The following is a 15,953-nucleotide window of genomic DNA, read 5'->3' as shown; positions in this document are numbered from 1 at the left end:
ACGCATCAACAGCTTGATTTCAAATTTGAGCAGGAGGATTCTCAAGTTTGTCAAATAGCTTTTCTACAACATGTTAAAGTCTCTTTACCTTATGAGGCAAAACTAGTGTACAGTTAAGCATTGTGTAAAATACTGGGACTTTGCTCTTGTTAAGTTATCCTCACACTTTCACTTTGTTCCTTTTTCTATGTCTGTTTGGCTTCTTGTTTGTAATTGTTTTTTAATGTTCTGTTTATCACTGATTATCTGCAGAACTGTCTTCCTCAAAGCGGTTGTTCTATGTACTGTCAGGAAGGAAAACGAGTATAATAATGTGCATTGATATTTAAATGGTCTGACTCTGACTGTTGCAAGCATCTACCTGATCAGCCTGGCCAATTTATCATAGCTTATTTGCTTCCCACTTTTAAGGTTTTATAAATGGTTTTTCTACAAATTTGCTTTACTTTCCATTAGGGCATCGCCTGCCTTTCCCTTGTAGGCATGGCTCTAGTGGTCAACCAGGTCCTACTAGCGACAACCTAGTATATAGCTTCTTCTTGGTGCTTCTTGCTATTATGTGTTGCTCAATTATGCCTCTTAGTCCAGAATTTCCTATGGTCTGGGTTGCACAGGTCCATGGACTCTTGCACTAAGGTGGCTTGGTAGACCAGCATCTGACACCATTCAAAGGGGGGCTTGGGGCTCATTGATTCAAAGTTCTAGAATAAGGGCTTACTGGGCAAGCTATAGTGGTCAATCGGCTCACTCTAGGTGGCCAAATGTGGAAACTTCCCCTCCAGGAGGTTTCCAGGAATGTAGACCCCACTTGGTGGGGAGTAGGAACCGTCTATGAGGTGGATGTTCACCAAAACATCAACCACTTGACCTAGATTATCCTTTCTTTGCAGTGTGGTATGAGTTTGGCAAGGTTTGCAGAAGGCCTTAAAGTAGAGGGCCCCAATCTGCTAGGAGGAGATTGATAGATAACATGTCATCTGGAATCTAGAGGTTTGAGATTGTGATAGAGGATGCAGCTCAGGGAGTGAAGTAGCATCTAGTGGGCTGGTTGGGAGGTTGGCTTTGCCTGCTCCGTCAAGGTGTGGAGAGACATCTATAGGGGTGTGGACTTGGGAAGTACTTTAGCGTGTGCTGAGTTGTTGGAAAGGAGCAGAGGCGAGGAGGCAAAAGATTGATGCAGTGATTCCCCAGGATTGGCCAGCCCCTTCTATGCATCCAGGACATGGTGGACAACACAATTGTCACCTATGGAAACCTTAGTACAGGTTGTGGGCAGAGTCAAAGGCCCACGCACCACGACGACCACCACCACCACAACAAACCCCCCAACACACACACACCATGATTCCCAAACCACCATTAAAAGACACTTTCTTTTTTCGTGCAAGAGAGTCACCTGTTAGCTCTGTATAGAGGTGGGTAGGATCTTGCCTTCCTCCACATCCCTTAGAGGACAATCATAGTCACAAGCCTCCAAGGGAAGTCATGGCAATCGGATCCACATGTAGCATAGTCAAACGTCTAGCAGTGGGGCCTTTGGATGAGGTGGGTCGTGTTCCAAAAGATTGACTTTAGCCTGCTTCAGCAATCGCCCAGAAGTGAGTGAGCTTCTTTGCTTACATAGCCCATATGGATAGGACACATCTCAATGCAAGTTGACATGGATTGGGTCCCATCATGTAGTGGGCATTGGGTAGAGCATAGCATTTTGAATGCTTTACAAAGCCTTCTAGTGACACCTATGGGATAGTTGGTGGCTGAGGAGAGTATCCTACTTCCTATGGCTTGTGGTTCATGGGCTTTTGGAAATTGATAGTTGGTTGGCCTAGATGCAGGAGGATGGAGTTTGCCAATGCTACCTATTTCAGCACCTAGAGACTCTGAAGCATTGTCTATGGTCATAGGAGGTAGCGCAGTTGGTATGGAGAGGTGCTTGCCACTTACCATTTTCTCCGTTGAGTAGTGGTGCCTAGCCCAGGGTGTATCTCATGGGGGGTTCTTGACTAACAGTCAGTCAGCCAAGGCCACCAGTCACTATATGAGGCAGAGGTGTAGGGTAGATCATCATCAAAGCTGGTTCATGAGTTGTGGTAGGCCGAGAGGCTTTTTGCTAGTCACTAGGTACTGAAGCCTACTACATCATGATCAAAAGTATGGGAGCTCATCGGGAGCCTTACAAGGTGGCTCATTTGGAAAGCATGCTACTAGATGATTTTCAGCAGTGAGAGCCTCTTGGCATATGCCACCTTGGTAGAGCTTTGGTCATCCATAATCCACTCGTTCTGTGGCCATTGGGAGTAGCTGCAATGAGACTCTTGAAACCAATGGGAGTTTTGGCAGCAATTTCTTCACACTTGGGGTGGCCATGGCATGATCTTCACTTCACAAGATGGCCACTCTCAAGTGGTGGTATACTCCTACACCATGGCTTCTATCCCACATCCCCCCTGGACTGCCCTGAGGGGCTGTATATGAGTGGATGTTGATTTGTTGACAGCTCGAGCTAAATTGTTGAGCATTTGTACTTCATTATATTTTTCTTCTAAATAATATAATTAGTCACATATTTTTTTGCAAGAAAAGGCATAAAGGACATCATATATGCCAGCTATGCAGGATCAAGGTTGAGCTAGACTTTAGAGAAGCACTACACTTATTAATGTTTAGGGTACTAAGAAATCAGATGGAGATACCAAGTAGTGCTTCCATATTCACATGACAATCCAAGATGCTAATCTTTGTTGGTATCATAAAGTGTGGTGTAGGATCAGTAGGCAAGAAGAGATCTCTATTGAGGTTTTCTTGAGTTCTGCCTAGTTGCATGGTCTCTATTGGGGCTAGAGTTGATGTTTCTTGAAGATGATTAAGTTGTACTGCCTTGTACCCTCATCTTTCTTTTGTTAGGGCAACATTGAGCAATATGCCAAACTCTCCACAATACATGCATAACCCATTGATGTGTCTCCTTTGTTTTTCTTGTGTTGAGAGAGGCTTGAATAAGGTCAAATCAATGTGTATAGGCTCAACCTTGAATACTAGATCTTCTTGAGCTGATATATTATCAAATGTCTTCATTGTACTAGAACTCAAAGATGTCCCACTATGCTTTTCTTCTCACCTCCCGATAGTCAATTATCACATCCAATTGTTTGGGCAATAAACTCACAATGTATGCACCTTTGGGATTGTTAGCATAAGATCTTCCACCATCTTTCAGTCCCCAGTGAAATTGGCTAATAAAGTAATCCTCATGCCAAGTTAGATCACAAGTAAGCTATTGAAATTCAGATGTATATGTTGAAGCTGGTCCTGATCCTCATTGTAAGTTTCTAAGCTTAGTCTTAGCTACCCTTGCTCTATCAATTTCCTCGAAGGTAGATTTCTTGTACAAAGGCCTCAAAGTAGTGGGGACTCCTTTTCAAGCAAAGCAGCAAACTGGGAAAGGGTTGTATCTAAAAGGAGAATGCCAATAAGCATGACTTGGAAAGCTGCATTTGGATAATGGTCTGGCTGCATACAGAGATGAACGATCACACCTATTGCAAGAAACCCTTGAACTTCGATCTAGTGCTATCAAATTTCTTACTTAGACTGACCTTTGGCTCCTTTCAATGGTGTTGTGAGAGATTACTGATAGTTGAGCCTTGTCCCTAATGCAAGCCCATCGTTGCCAGTCTTGCAGGACTAGACCTAGAGCTTGATGTTGCTCTACCTGTAATTGCTCATTGCTCTCATGGAGCTCTTGGGTTTGTTTGTTGAATGCTTTGCAAGGTGGTTCCATCATAAACCCCATTCAGGCTAGGCAAGATTGAGGGATGGTAGTCTTGCCAAACTATTATGAGCATTACAAGTGCTTTTTGAAAGTGAGGAACCCCCATTCACATGTATGCCTAAGGTGGTTAAGAGGGAAGCTTCTAGGATAGCACTAGTGTAAGTCATTAGTGATGGCATAAACACTGCTGACATAAGTGCTTACATAAGCGATGGTGCAAGTGATGACACAAGCAATCCTCTAGAATCTTGAAAACCTTCTTCAAGTAACTTCTAGAAACTTCAAGATAGAATCAAGCCCTCCTTTAGCTTGAGCATCTGTGGCAGAATGTAGTGGTTATGGAGGTCAATGATCCTATATCAAGGTAAGCTTTTTGTTTGGAGGGTTTTTAATCTTATTGGAGACCTCCCTCTAGGTGACATGGTGCTAGGTGCAATATTTTGCACCACATATGTGTAAATTACATTTTATGTTTTTTTTCCTATCTAGCTGCTAGAAAAACATGGGATTTCATGCCTAGGGTTGGATTGGACTTTAGTGACATTTCACATAACTACTAGTCAAGCATGGGTCTTGGGAAGGTTACCTTAGACTAACTCATTTGTTTCATGTCTTGTTTACAATTGGGCTTTGGCACATCTAGCATACTGAAAATGCTCTTATCTTTGACTATGGCCCTAGAAGTCATGGTCTATTGGTTGCAATGGAGGCTTATTATTGTGACACATGGCTTCTATGATATAAGTGGGGGTTGTCATGGGTAATATGGTTGCTCCATCACTAGATGTTATTTGCATGACACAAATAACTGTTTGTGCATGATGATGCAGGTCACTTTAGCGCTTAGGTGCTTCAACAAGTTTTGTTTTTGAGCTAGTGACCATGTGGCTTGCTTTGCATGCCAGCCAAATGGCCTCTTGTACATCTAATTATTCATTCATTCAACAACCTTTACAAAGAAAAAGGGAGAAGAAACAATTATTTGACAACCTTTACAACACAAAGGAAAAGAGATAATCATCCCACAACAGTCCATATACTAGAACACCACATTGACTTATAATGGTCAGACCCCTTACAAGATATATTCTTCTTTTCTATAACCTGCTAACATGATATCACAAACAATCTAGATTCCCCTCTTTTGCAAGGTGCCTTCCCACTATCTACTTCGCTACAACAAGATAGTGGTCCACATGTGCAACAATCAAAGATTGGTATACTCTACCATCAAGGTTGCCAACCAAGAGGGGCACATTGTGGAGTGCAAAAGTACCACTTGTCAAAGCATATCTCTAACAAACAACTAAAGCATAACACACCAAACGTGCCAATAGGATGTAAGATAAACCCCAATCTTTGTGATTGTTTTGCTATCTTTTGATCCACGACTATGATGGAAATTCATATTGGGTGCGAATTGCTGTGTACAAAAGGTTTTGGGGGGGGGGGGGGGGGGGGGGCGGGGGGTGGGTAAAACTCCAATTCCACGGTAGAAAACAAATCTAGTGCATGGGTTGAGGCAGTTTGAGCATTCTCTAGCCTTGAAAAATTGTGTGATGATGTACAATCTTGTAATATATACTAGAGAATTACTTCTTTTTCAGATCATGATTTTACGTTTTCATATTCTTCAAAATAAAGAAATGTAAAATCGTAACAATCCACATGTTTACTGGATCTCTACAAGTAATAATTGCTAAAATTTGTAAGCTAGAAATATGGGGAAACCATCGGCCATTTGCTTTATTTCAATTTCTGCATTTGCCAAGGGTTCGAAGATATCACAAAAAAGCTGGAAAACTTGACATTACTTGTGACGATATAAAATTGGACAGATTTTCCCAATATGTAAAATCAAGCAATAAATACAATGTGATATTTAAACACTTACCAAAATAAAGTTTCAACTAAATTAGCAACAACGATATGCAGTTTACTTAGTGCTTAATATTAGACAACTTAAATGCATGTGCTAAAAGATATCGTCTATTCATCATCTGTGTACTTTTCATGTTTTCCACCTTTCCAAGCTAAGATAATCTTCTACCATTCGTGGCTAACATATTAGTCTGCCAACATTAAGGCTTAGATACATCTACTACTAATGTGGGCTTAAATACAATCTAGCACTTGTGATGGCTTAGACTTACATATATCTATCTACCATCTCTTTCAAGCTGGCATCATGGATAGATATTGAGATCAGCTACAGCCTAGAGACATTCTACAATATAGAGATGGCAGCTTTCTAGAGTCTCCACCATAGTCACCAGAAATGTTTCATCCTGTTTCGTATTTTGAGGTTTTGTTTCATGTTTAGTACGGTTGGCTATATCTATCTACCACCTCTTTCAAGGTTTAGCCATCATTTGTGTACCACCTCTTTCAAGCTGGCATCATGGATAGATCTTGAGATCAGCTACAGCCTCGAGACATTCTACAGTATAGAGATTTCAGCTTTCTAGAGTCTCCACCATAGTCACCAGAAACGTTTCATCCTATTTGTATTTTGGGGGGGTTTGTTTCGTGTTTAGTATGGTTGGCTACCTCAAAGTTTTGAACAATATTATCCATAACGTGAAAATTTTCATTCCACTTGGTTCTTGAGTCAAAAGTTAAAAACTTAATACAAAAATATTCATTTCACTTACTCATTTGGAAATTAGCATTCACAATTCACAAATCACAATGTACAGGGCCACAACACATGTATAATATATAATGCAAAATAAAAGTGAAAATTGATGTTCAAGAGTGGAATCCTTGTGGGAAGGCATTTGTCACTAAAGGAGGTGGAGGACCAAGGTAGAGGAGTAGGTGGTGGAGGAGGAGGAGAGTGTGGAGGAGGAGAAGAAGAGAAAGACATTGTGTGGAGGAGGGAGACGTGGAGCAGGAATAGATGGAGGAGGAGGAGATGCACAAGGAGGAGAAGGTGATGGTGCGCACAAGGAGCGTGTGAAAAAAACCATTCTTTAAGAAACCCTTTAGAAACAATTTCTGTTTGACATAGAAAAATTTCGTTTCATGACTCCATTCTGTGAATGAAATGAAACATTTTGTGTGTTTTGAGGTTTCTTATTTAAGTAACTAGAGTGAGGACTTTTCTTTCATTCTACTGGTAAGATGACATTAGACATGCATATACTCTTAGCATTGTCTCATTGTACACTTATTTTCAGCATTATCTCATAGGCCACTTATTTTATTGTTATACTCACTTTACTGATGTGATGAAATAGACATGGATGTACTTAGGGTCATCTTGTAGGCCACATTGGCCTTTTGTAGAGGTTCATCTCCCTCTCTCTCTATATATATCACTTTTTATCTTGAAGTATACTATGTGGCAAATTTTACCCATGATTCCAGAAATGTGAACTTTTGAAATTTGACATTGTTTGATCCTGGTTCTTTCAGAAAAGCTGTTGCAAAATGCTGGAAATCCTAATAACAAAAATGAAATGGATGAAAAGCCAAATGCAAACTCAAATGCTGGAAAATAAAGCAGGGGCTTGCACTTCTGTTTAAGGACAGCAAAAGGCAACCATTATCCATCTTCGGGCTGGAACCATTGTCTTGTTTTATAGATTTCATCCTTGTCAGCCTTTTCATAACCAGGATGAAGCTTTCTAATGTCTCATGATCATCAGCTGCCATTACCATCATCCTGGAAATTTCTTGATTCCTTTGCTTGAAAAGTTTCCTGGAGCATAGATTTCTGTCAGATGTGTCTGTTCCCTCAATTCATTCTTACAAGTTGAGGCTGTTTTGGGCATCATCTTTGATAGGCAAGCTTGCCATGATTGAAATCTTTTACAAGCTGTCCAGGGGCTGAATTTTGGATTCTCTGCTACCTGGAGTTGGATTCTGTGGTTTTTTGCATTGTTGCAAATTTTGATAGAAAGCTGACCAGCATCTTGATTGAGACACTGATGGGGAGATAGTTGTCTTGTTCCTGTGAGAGGGATGGGCTTTCCCACCTTACTGCCTGCTTCTGTATCTTTATTGTCCACATTGTTTGCTTTCAGTTCTTCTATTTTTGATCAAATGTGATGAAAGGTATTATGTTTTTGTCTTACAAACTCCTGCTAGGTTTTACTATTTACTGCTTCTTACTTGAACGTGTAATGAAGAGGGAGTGAACAGGGGACGTGTGTGTTTATCATGATTGCCCATCTCCTAGGATTCAATGCCTTTTCTGAGCATAACATTAAGTCTTGTCAACAGGGTTGTAGCTTAAGTGGTTTGAGTGTGTACATGGGTGCGTGAGTTCAAACCTTGGGTAGACCCTTGAGGCACCTTTCAAACTTTCTAGCCTTTCTCGAAAAAATAACATCAAGTCTGTGCACCAGTCCAATGTTCAACTCAATTTGTTCTGTTAATATATTTCCCCTTGGGTTTGCTCATTGTGTTGTATTGCTGCTTACTTTAGGCACATAGTATGGAATAGTGCTCCATTTCTATTTCTTTGTATCCTTTTTAATCCAACCTATGTGCTGCAGCAGCACTGTCTTGATTACTAGATGTCTCTTTTGGATGCGTGTTTTCTGTTTGTACAAACAGGCCAGGTGATTTAATTTGTGTGTCTAGTCCTATGTGTTAGAAAATAGCCCATGCATCCTCGCAAATACTTGTGAAATTACTCTTTTCATGTAGGCTGGAATCCATTAATGTACAAGATCTTTAGATTGGAGCCTTGTGGTATTCTAGCTTCTCAATAAGTGTGATGAGCAAGTGGTTGAAAATGATGCAACCTAGAAACAAAAGGAATGTGCAAAGCTGCACTAACAAGTATTGTTTGCAGAATGCAGAAACTAGTTTCAGTGTACTAGCAGCTGAAGCATCAGTCCAACAAAGACGCAATACTATTGTGCAACCGATTTTGTCCAAGTCACCTGTTAATGACCCCCAACAACTTCATCAAGGGTTTATTTCCAATTGTGTTCCAAACAATGGCCAGTCATCTAGGAACACGTCAAATATGATCAATGATTGGATGAAAGATACATTGGGAGAGAAATCTCTGGATTTAGCTGCTGCAACAACTCAACCAGAGAAGCCCTTTCATGTATCAGAAAGTCTTGGAAACACGAACTGGTTCCCAGCTACAATGTATGCACATGCAAGCCATTTTTGTAACACTCCTTTGCCAGCAGGGTCGGACAATAAAGTTTCTGGGGGTCATGCTATTCCATTGATTAGTACAAAAGTTGGAAAAGGGCAGAACCAAGATACAGATAGACACCTTTGGTTTCCACAAAGTAGTGTTCTACAACAGTGCCAAGATTCAGGAAAACATTTGTGGTATCCGGAGAATTCATCTACACAACTTTCATACTACCAGCAGCAGCAGATCCCTCAATCTGTAAATTTTCCCCCACCAAACCAGGCTACCTGGTTGCAATCAAGTGGTACTATGCATGGTACTTTTCATATGCCGCAGGGTATCTATGGGGTTAAAGCTATGGATGCAACAAGATTAGGTTTTCAAACAGAAGGGTTGCATAGTGGCCAGGTTGAACTGTCTGGCTCTTGGAACATGCTAGGCATTGGACATGTTTATTCCGCCAATCCTTTTGTTCCTCAGAAACCACCTTTCAAGAAGCCCCCGAAGCTTATTTTGAAAAATGATGGGAATGGTCTTGAGTTGAAACCAGAAAGAGACCCTGATGAAAAACTCCATCAAGGGAAAACATCATCTTTCACAGGGAGCACAGGACAGGATGAAAGTAGCAAGTTAATTGATATAAAGGAACAGACCTTGCATCTTGGAGAATCTCCAAGCATCCCTCCACAGAAAAGAGCACTTTCTACTGATGTGCAAGTGACTTCAACCTCTAGTGGGCTACTGGAGGATAGGCCATCCTTGGAAGATCGAGACTGCCTCTTTGCAAATCAACAGTCTGCTCAAATGGCTCTTCTCAGCAGTGATAGTAAGCATGATGTTGAGGCAAAAGAAAGTGTGCTGGACATAAATTCTCAGGTTCATAATGCATCTCCACTGCCCATCAAATTTAAATGTCATCCTCCTATACATCAGGTTGACACCACAATTGACCAAAATCAGGAGCACATCCAAGATGCTTATTGGTTGGAAAAAAAAGATGGTGCATCAAAAAAAATTCATCTAGAGGTTTTACACGTTAAAGAAGGCATGAATGGGCTTGATCTGGCAAATCAAGAGAACAATCTGGCCCTACAAAAATATATAGAGTTAGATACTCAGCACAATCTCCCTGAGAAATGTGAGCTATTGCAAAGGGAGACATCAAGTCAAATGTTCAAAGATTTGGGGAGCCCTTCTAATGCATGCGTGTCAATGTGTGTGACTAATGGTGACTCAAAATGCTGGCCTTCTGCAGTAGATGTGCAGGTTGAAAATGAACCAGCAAAGAAAATAGACACTTCTGATGCTGTGTCAGGACAGGGATATACGGAAAGGAGTGAAAACAATATGACTATTGCAGTCGAGAGTGACCTACCAATGAATGTGAGCAGATCTGGTGCATGCACTCGGTCTGAAGATAAACAAGTACAAAAGATGTCTGATGATGCAAAGAAGAATCTGCAACTTGACCGAGCAAAATCTGAGACAGATTCTATTGGGGCTAGCCAGTTGGGTGTAGAACAAGCTTCTGCAAGCTCTGGAAAGGATGCCCAAGCTAAGAATTTTTCATCGGGATTTGTTCTGAAATTTGATGAACATGGCTTGACTGGTGTCGAAACACAAACATCTGCACACATGCTGAGGGACACTATGTCAGAAGCAGCTGATACTTTGAATATTTTAGAAGGTAGTGGGTTGTATAAAAGTGGTAGAAAAGGTTCAAGTCCAATACCGTGTGAAGACACACAACCTGCTGAAATGAAGTTGAATCCGTTGCCTCCTGCAGAGCAGGAAACATTTAATGATATGCATGTGGATAGTGAGAGAGAGATTGCTGATAATGCATCAGATAGTGACAGTATGGCTGCTGCAATACTTCTGAGCTTTGCACCTAAAATGCCTTTGCAGAACAAACCTAATAGTGATAAGAGGCTTGGTGTTAATCCTTCAGAATGCAGGGTAGCAGGGAATCCATTCCACCGGATGAGAGGGAAGCATCAGAAGCATTACAGTCCTAATGGAGGCACCCCTATTACTTCTGTTGAAAGAACATCTAGTGTTGAGTTGGCCCAATTGCAAGTAAAGGACAAGTCTATAGAGGAGGATGAACCTGCCGAGATGCAATCTGACAATGAGGTCTTGGATGAGCTAAAAGCTTCCAAGAGCAAGCTTTTGAGGAGGATGGAGAAACTGACGGATGATGAGTCAGGTACAAACTCCAAAACTACTCGTGAGAAAACCCTGAGTAAAATTGAGGCAGAGAATCCAGCCAGAAACCACATGGGCAATTTTAAGGGTAGGAGGAGCTCAAGAGGACTAATTGCAGCAAGGATGCCGGGGGGAAACAGGGCAGGCAGCAAAGCACAGCAGCAAGAGAAAGCAGATGTAGGGAGGAGGGCTGAGGATGTTATGAAAAGCAGGGGTGTTGGTAGGCCACAGCAGCATATTTCAGAGGTAGAAAGGAGAACCTCCAAAAGGATGGAAAGTGACATAAGAAACAGAGGTGGTCTACCACAGCATTTGCCTTTGGCATCTCAGGTGCCATTTTCACAGGAAGAGGAAGAACATGGCAGCTCCTTCAAAGCAGCCACTAACATCACAAGCCAAGGTTGGGCCGATTCGAGCAGGAGAACAAGCCGCCTGCGTCAGCATCTCCATGATAGTCCCAAAAAATAATTCAAAATATTCAGGTGTATATCCTGGTTCAAGAGGCCCAGGTAATAGATTCTATACACTTTCTTCCTTTTCCAAGTGCCACATACTTGAGCCCTTGTGATTTCAGCCTATGTAATCAGACTTCAAATATATACAAGCCCCCACAGATAGAGAAGATTGTGTACTCATAAATTCAGCCAAATGTGTCCTTCATAGTGTGCTAGATCTTGTGTTCATGAGTGTGCACGCATGCGTGTATGACAGAGGTTAGATTTCTTTAAAAGGCCTGAGGTTTGAGACAGACTTTGATGAAGCAAAGTTGTATTTATCAATGAAGCTTCTTCAAAGGCTGTTAAGGCCCGTGAGACCAGTAGTTAGGTTACACTGACAGAAATGTCATATCTGAGATTAAAATGACAACAGCATTCTATCAAAATATAACCCATTAGTACATTAAGGTGATTGACGTGAAATTTGCAAGAGTAACTATCTGATGAGAAGAAACACTTATCTGGCCTATGGCTTTCAGCATTAGGTGACATGCTTATGCAGAACGGTTGGTGAGCTCTGAGGAGAGGCAGCATATAGTGAAGGTTTTTACAAAAATGCAGGACAAATAAATTAGTATAAACAATATTGTTTATAGCACTACAAATTATGCTAATGGTAGATGCAGCCATTATATCTGCCTTTGTGATTGGAGCCAACTCTCTTTTTGGAGTCAAGGATTCCTAATTCAGGGATCCTTAGTCTCCAAAGAGCATGAGCTTCTGATTGAGATGGTATCTTCAAAACTTGCTGCTCTTACCCATTTTTGGCTAAGCCTCCTGCATCATATATCTTCCTCGAATAAAGCCATGCTGTTGCAAGTGTACAATTCTTCCCAAGATGAATCTGATTCTCTTGGCCATTGCTTTAGTGATTACTTTAAGGCAACACTGAGCATTTTTAATGGCCTCAATTAGCCATTTTTAATCTATTGAGTGACTTTGGAACAGCTTCACCAACCCATGATTTAGATCTTGGGGGAACTGGACACTTGCCATCAATGCCTAGTCCTTTATCCTTTTTCACTTTGAAAACAAAAAATTGCAACTATTTGGAGAAAGGCCTTTTTGGAGTAAGGTTTGCTCCTTACTTATCATTGAGTACACAACCTCTAGCAAGTCTTTCATTTTCTCTTGATAATCCTCAGCTTGCACTGGCTTGTTACCTAGATATATATGTGATATGAGGAGGCCTTGAGGATTTCGACATCATCCATAATCTGCATATCTTAATTTCTATAGCAGAAACAAGCTACCTGCTGTGTAGGGGCATCTCCTAGCAAGAACCGCTTACCTTTTAGCTGCACCTTCACAACTTCAGCTTTTTGGTATACTTGATCCTCAAGGAAATGCTTAGTTCCTCTGAGTAGCTGGTAGTAAAACTAGATCATGAGGATGCTCATTAAGAGCTAGAAGAAGAAAGCATCTTGGCATTTGACAGTCAACTCTCCCCTCCCAGCAGAAGCTTTGCATGTTTCACAATCTCAGTAATGTCATTAATGTTCTTCTTCCATCTCATTAGTAGACTGCTATGACCTGCACTAGCCAATGTCCACCTTGCCTTCAGCTGCTTCACAAGAACTTCAAATTTTAAGAAAGACACATTGAATTGGAACAGTGGGGGATTGTTAAATGAGCCCCTATTTAAGTGCATCTTGAAGAGATCAACATAGGCATTGTGGAGATATGGTAGAGTTTGCAAAAGAAAACATGAAGAGTACGACCTCAACTGAAATACACAGAAAGACACAAACTTAGAAACACAAAACACAAGAAAGAAGATAAGTGAATGAATGAAAATGAATGAATAATGGATGGAAGTATATAGAGTGTTCAATGGTAGAGCTGTCCAACATCCGATGACTATCATGGGAGTGGACTGAGGGAGTAGTCGGAGAGCGATGTCCACCGAAGAGAGATTTTGAGTGTTGTAAGCACCAATTGGAGCTGAGATGATGTTGTAAACTAGCCTCTCTTCTTGGATAGGGTGGTAGATAACTAGATTTAACACTTTATTACAAGAAGCAAATAAATGCACAAATCTGAAATAAATAAATTACCACATTAATCTTGGATAGTCAACACCCAATTAGCCCCTAAATTGGTACCCCTTGTGGTACTTATTTAACTTGTATTGCTATGAATTTGTAGTACACTGATATTTGTAGTACACAAATTCTAATACTTTGGTTTGTCACCGATGATTAGTGGCATTAGGATCCAATTCGCCCCTGTGATTCTAATACAATTAAGGCACATGTGGAATTGTGAACGCTTGCATGTAGGTCAACTTCAATGTGGATGTACAATCTCTATGAAATTTGCTGTAAAAGCTTCTTTGATATTTGAGCTTTTCTTTAATGGGTACACAGGTGCTCAAAAAACCCTAATTTTTCTTGTAAGTTAGGGTTTTGACAACATAAAAAATGCTGTCCACCTGCAAGCAATTGAATCAAATTGAGAATGGTCGAGATTCAATGGTACACTTCTCTAGATAGCTAATAAACCCTAATTAGAGCAATAATTAGGTTTGAGTTTAGCAAAACAGACTTTAATATCTTCAAATTTGTTGAAATGATGGAGAAGGACAACAAAGGAGAGAGAAACTTTCCATCTCTGATGCCAAGAAAGTGTTGTAACAATAATTCCCTCCTATTTAGAGGGACCAAATCATGCCACTTACTAGTTTTTAGGGTTTTGTTGTTGTTTAAAACCCTAATTTTTGCACCATCAATTGTCAATAACCTCGTTTTTAGGGGTTTTTGTTGTTTGCAGTACAAAATATTCTCCAAATCAGGTTATCTTGCTATCTTGAAGCTTCAACAATGGTCTTCCTACTCACAATGTTTTACATTCTCAAATCTACCCCAAATAGTCCAAAATGGGAGAAAAAGCAGCACAACATAGAAGATACACTTGCATGTAGCCAAAAATTGATCCAAACTTGACATTTAGTAAACTTTTATTTTTATTGGGGCCTGCATATGCAAAAGTGAGCTGCTTAGCACTTTGGCCCTACCCTCATTAAAATAACATTGAAGGTTGCCCAACCTAAAATCTAAATCCTAACTTATTTGAACTTAAAAAGTATTGTAACTTTTCCTAAACCCTAGCCTACAATATAAATCCTTGAAATCTACCAAAGTTCACCATTGCAAAGGTTAGAATTGTTTGTTATTGTGACATACATATAACTTAATCTTGTATGTGTATCTCACATGTGCATAACTTAAGTATCTAGAGACCATTAAGTTAAAAATTTATGTCCTCACAAGATAGACCTTTCTCTCAAATCCTTGCGAATATATGATTGTATTATAGTGTGACATGAAGGCATTCCTTACTATTGGAAATGTATGTTTGCATTATAGTTGAATAACATGTGCACTTATTGGTTAACCCTATTCATGCCCTCTATATGTCTAAAATTTTGGTCACTTAAACTAGTTGCAATCCATACATAATCATTGTTAAAACCATAGGGGATGTATCCATATGTCAAAATCCAACATTGTTTTGGCCAATTCATGAATTGAACATAAATAATACATCATAGCAATGATGTACCACATGATACTCATGGAATGTTATGATAATTGCTACAAAAATAAGATTAATTTTATTTACTTATTTTTATGGATTTTCATTTGTTTATTTGCCATATGATTCATGACTTGTTATGTGAGGTATTGCACACAATATTGATTGCATTGTGCTTATTAGATAGATCGCATGGAGTTAATGTGTTTTGTGTTATGGTGAGTAGATTATTAGATTACATCATGTGGAATTATTATTTTGGATAGAGCACATCTTAATGAACAAGGATTAATATTTTTAAGTGTTTTAGTATTGCAAATTTTGGGTGATTTCTAGTGTGAAATTATTATATGCATCCACATGTAAATTGTTTATTTGGTTATAACCTTCACACAAGGCCTAAAGAGTTAGATTATTCTTTCTGTAAACCTTAGAATAGGTTCATTAGATAGGAGCTAGAAATCATTAGGTAAAAAACATGATGTTCAATTAAAGAAAGTAAAAAATCCAACAAGGATGTCTTTTTATTGTATTTTAAATTTAAAAAACCAAGAAAAATCCATAAATGTATATATGGGGGAGGTACTCACCCATGCATGGGGGAGATTGTATGCAGTGCTTGTGCCCTATACTCTTTGTCTCTTTTTTCTCTTAATTATTTGTCTTTTTAATTTTATTGTGATTAAGTTTATTGTATGATAAAGGACTACAGCATTGGTATTAGAGCGAGGTGATTGTTCTACATGTCAACATCATTGATGAGACATTCATCTATCTTTGCAAATAACAATAGCTTCATCATCATGCATCAACCTTTTATCTGCAAGAT

At 39.8% G+C, this 15,953-nt stretch overlaps 1 protein-coding gene across 2 annotated transcripts in view; it reads left to right on the top strand.

Annotated features, from left to right (window-relative positions):
• Window positions 1–11,712, top strand: part of LOC148017201 (uncharacterized) — a 35,634-nt gene extending 23,922 nt beyond the window's left edge. For both annotated transcript variants that reach the window (XM_087662941.1, XM_087662942.1), the window contains one exon: window positions 8,580–11,712. In XM_087662941.1, the coding sequence (XP_087519067.1) occupies window positions 8,580–11,558 (2,979 nt within the window). In that variant the 3' untranslated portion in view covers window positions 11,559–11,712. The remainder of the gene's footprint in view (window positions 1–8,579) is intronic.
• The last annotated feature ends 4,241 nt before the right edge of the window (window positions 11,713–15,953 follow it).

The sequence above is a fragment of the Lygodium microphyllum genome, chromosome 22, assembly GCF_053477565.2.
Source record: "Lygodium microphyllum isolate KBCC chromosome 22, Lygodium_microphyllum_v1.1.10, whole genome shotgun sequence".
Taxonomy (NCBI): Eukaryota; Viridiplantae; Streptophyta; class Polypodiopsida; order Schizaeales; family Lygodiaceae; genus Lygodium; species Lygodium microphyllum.
The sequence above is the reverse complement of the archived record's forward strand: the minus strand, read 5'-3'. Positions and strand labels throughout refer to the sequence as shown.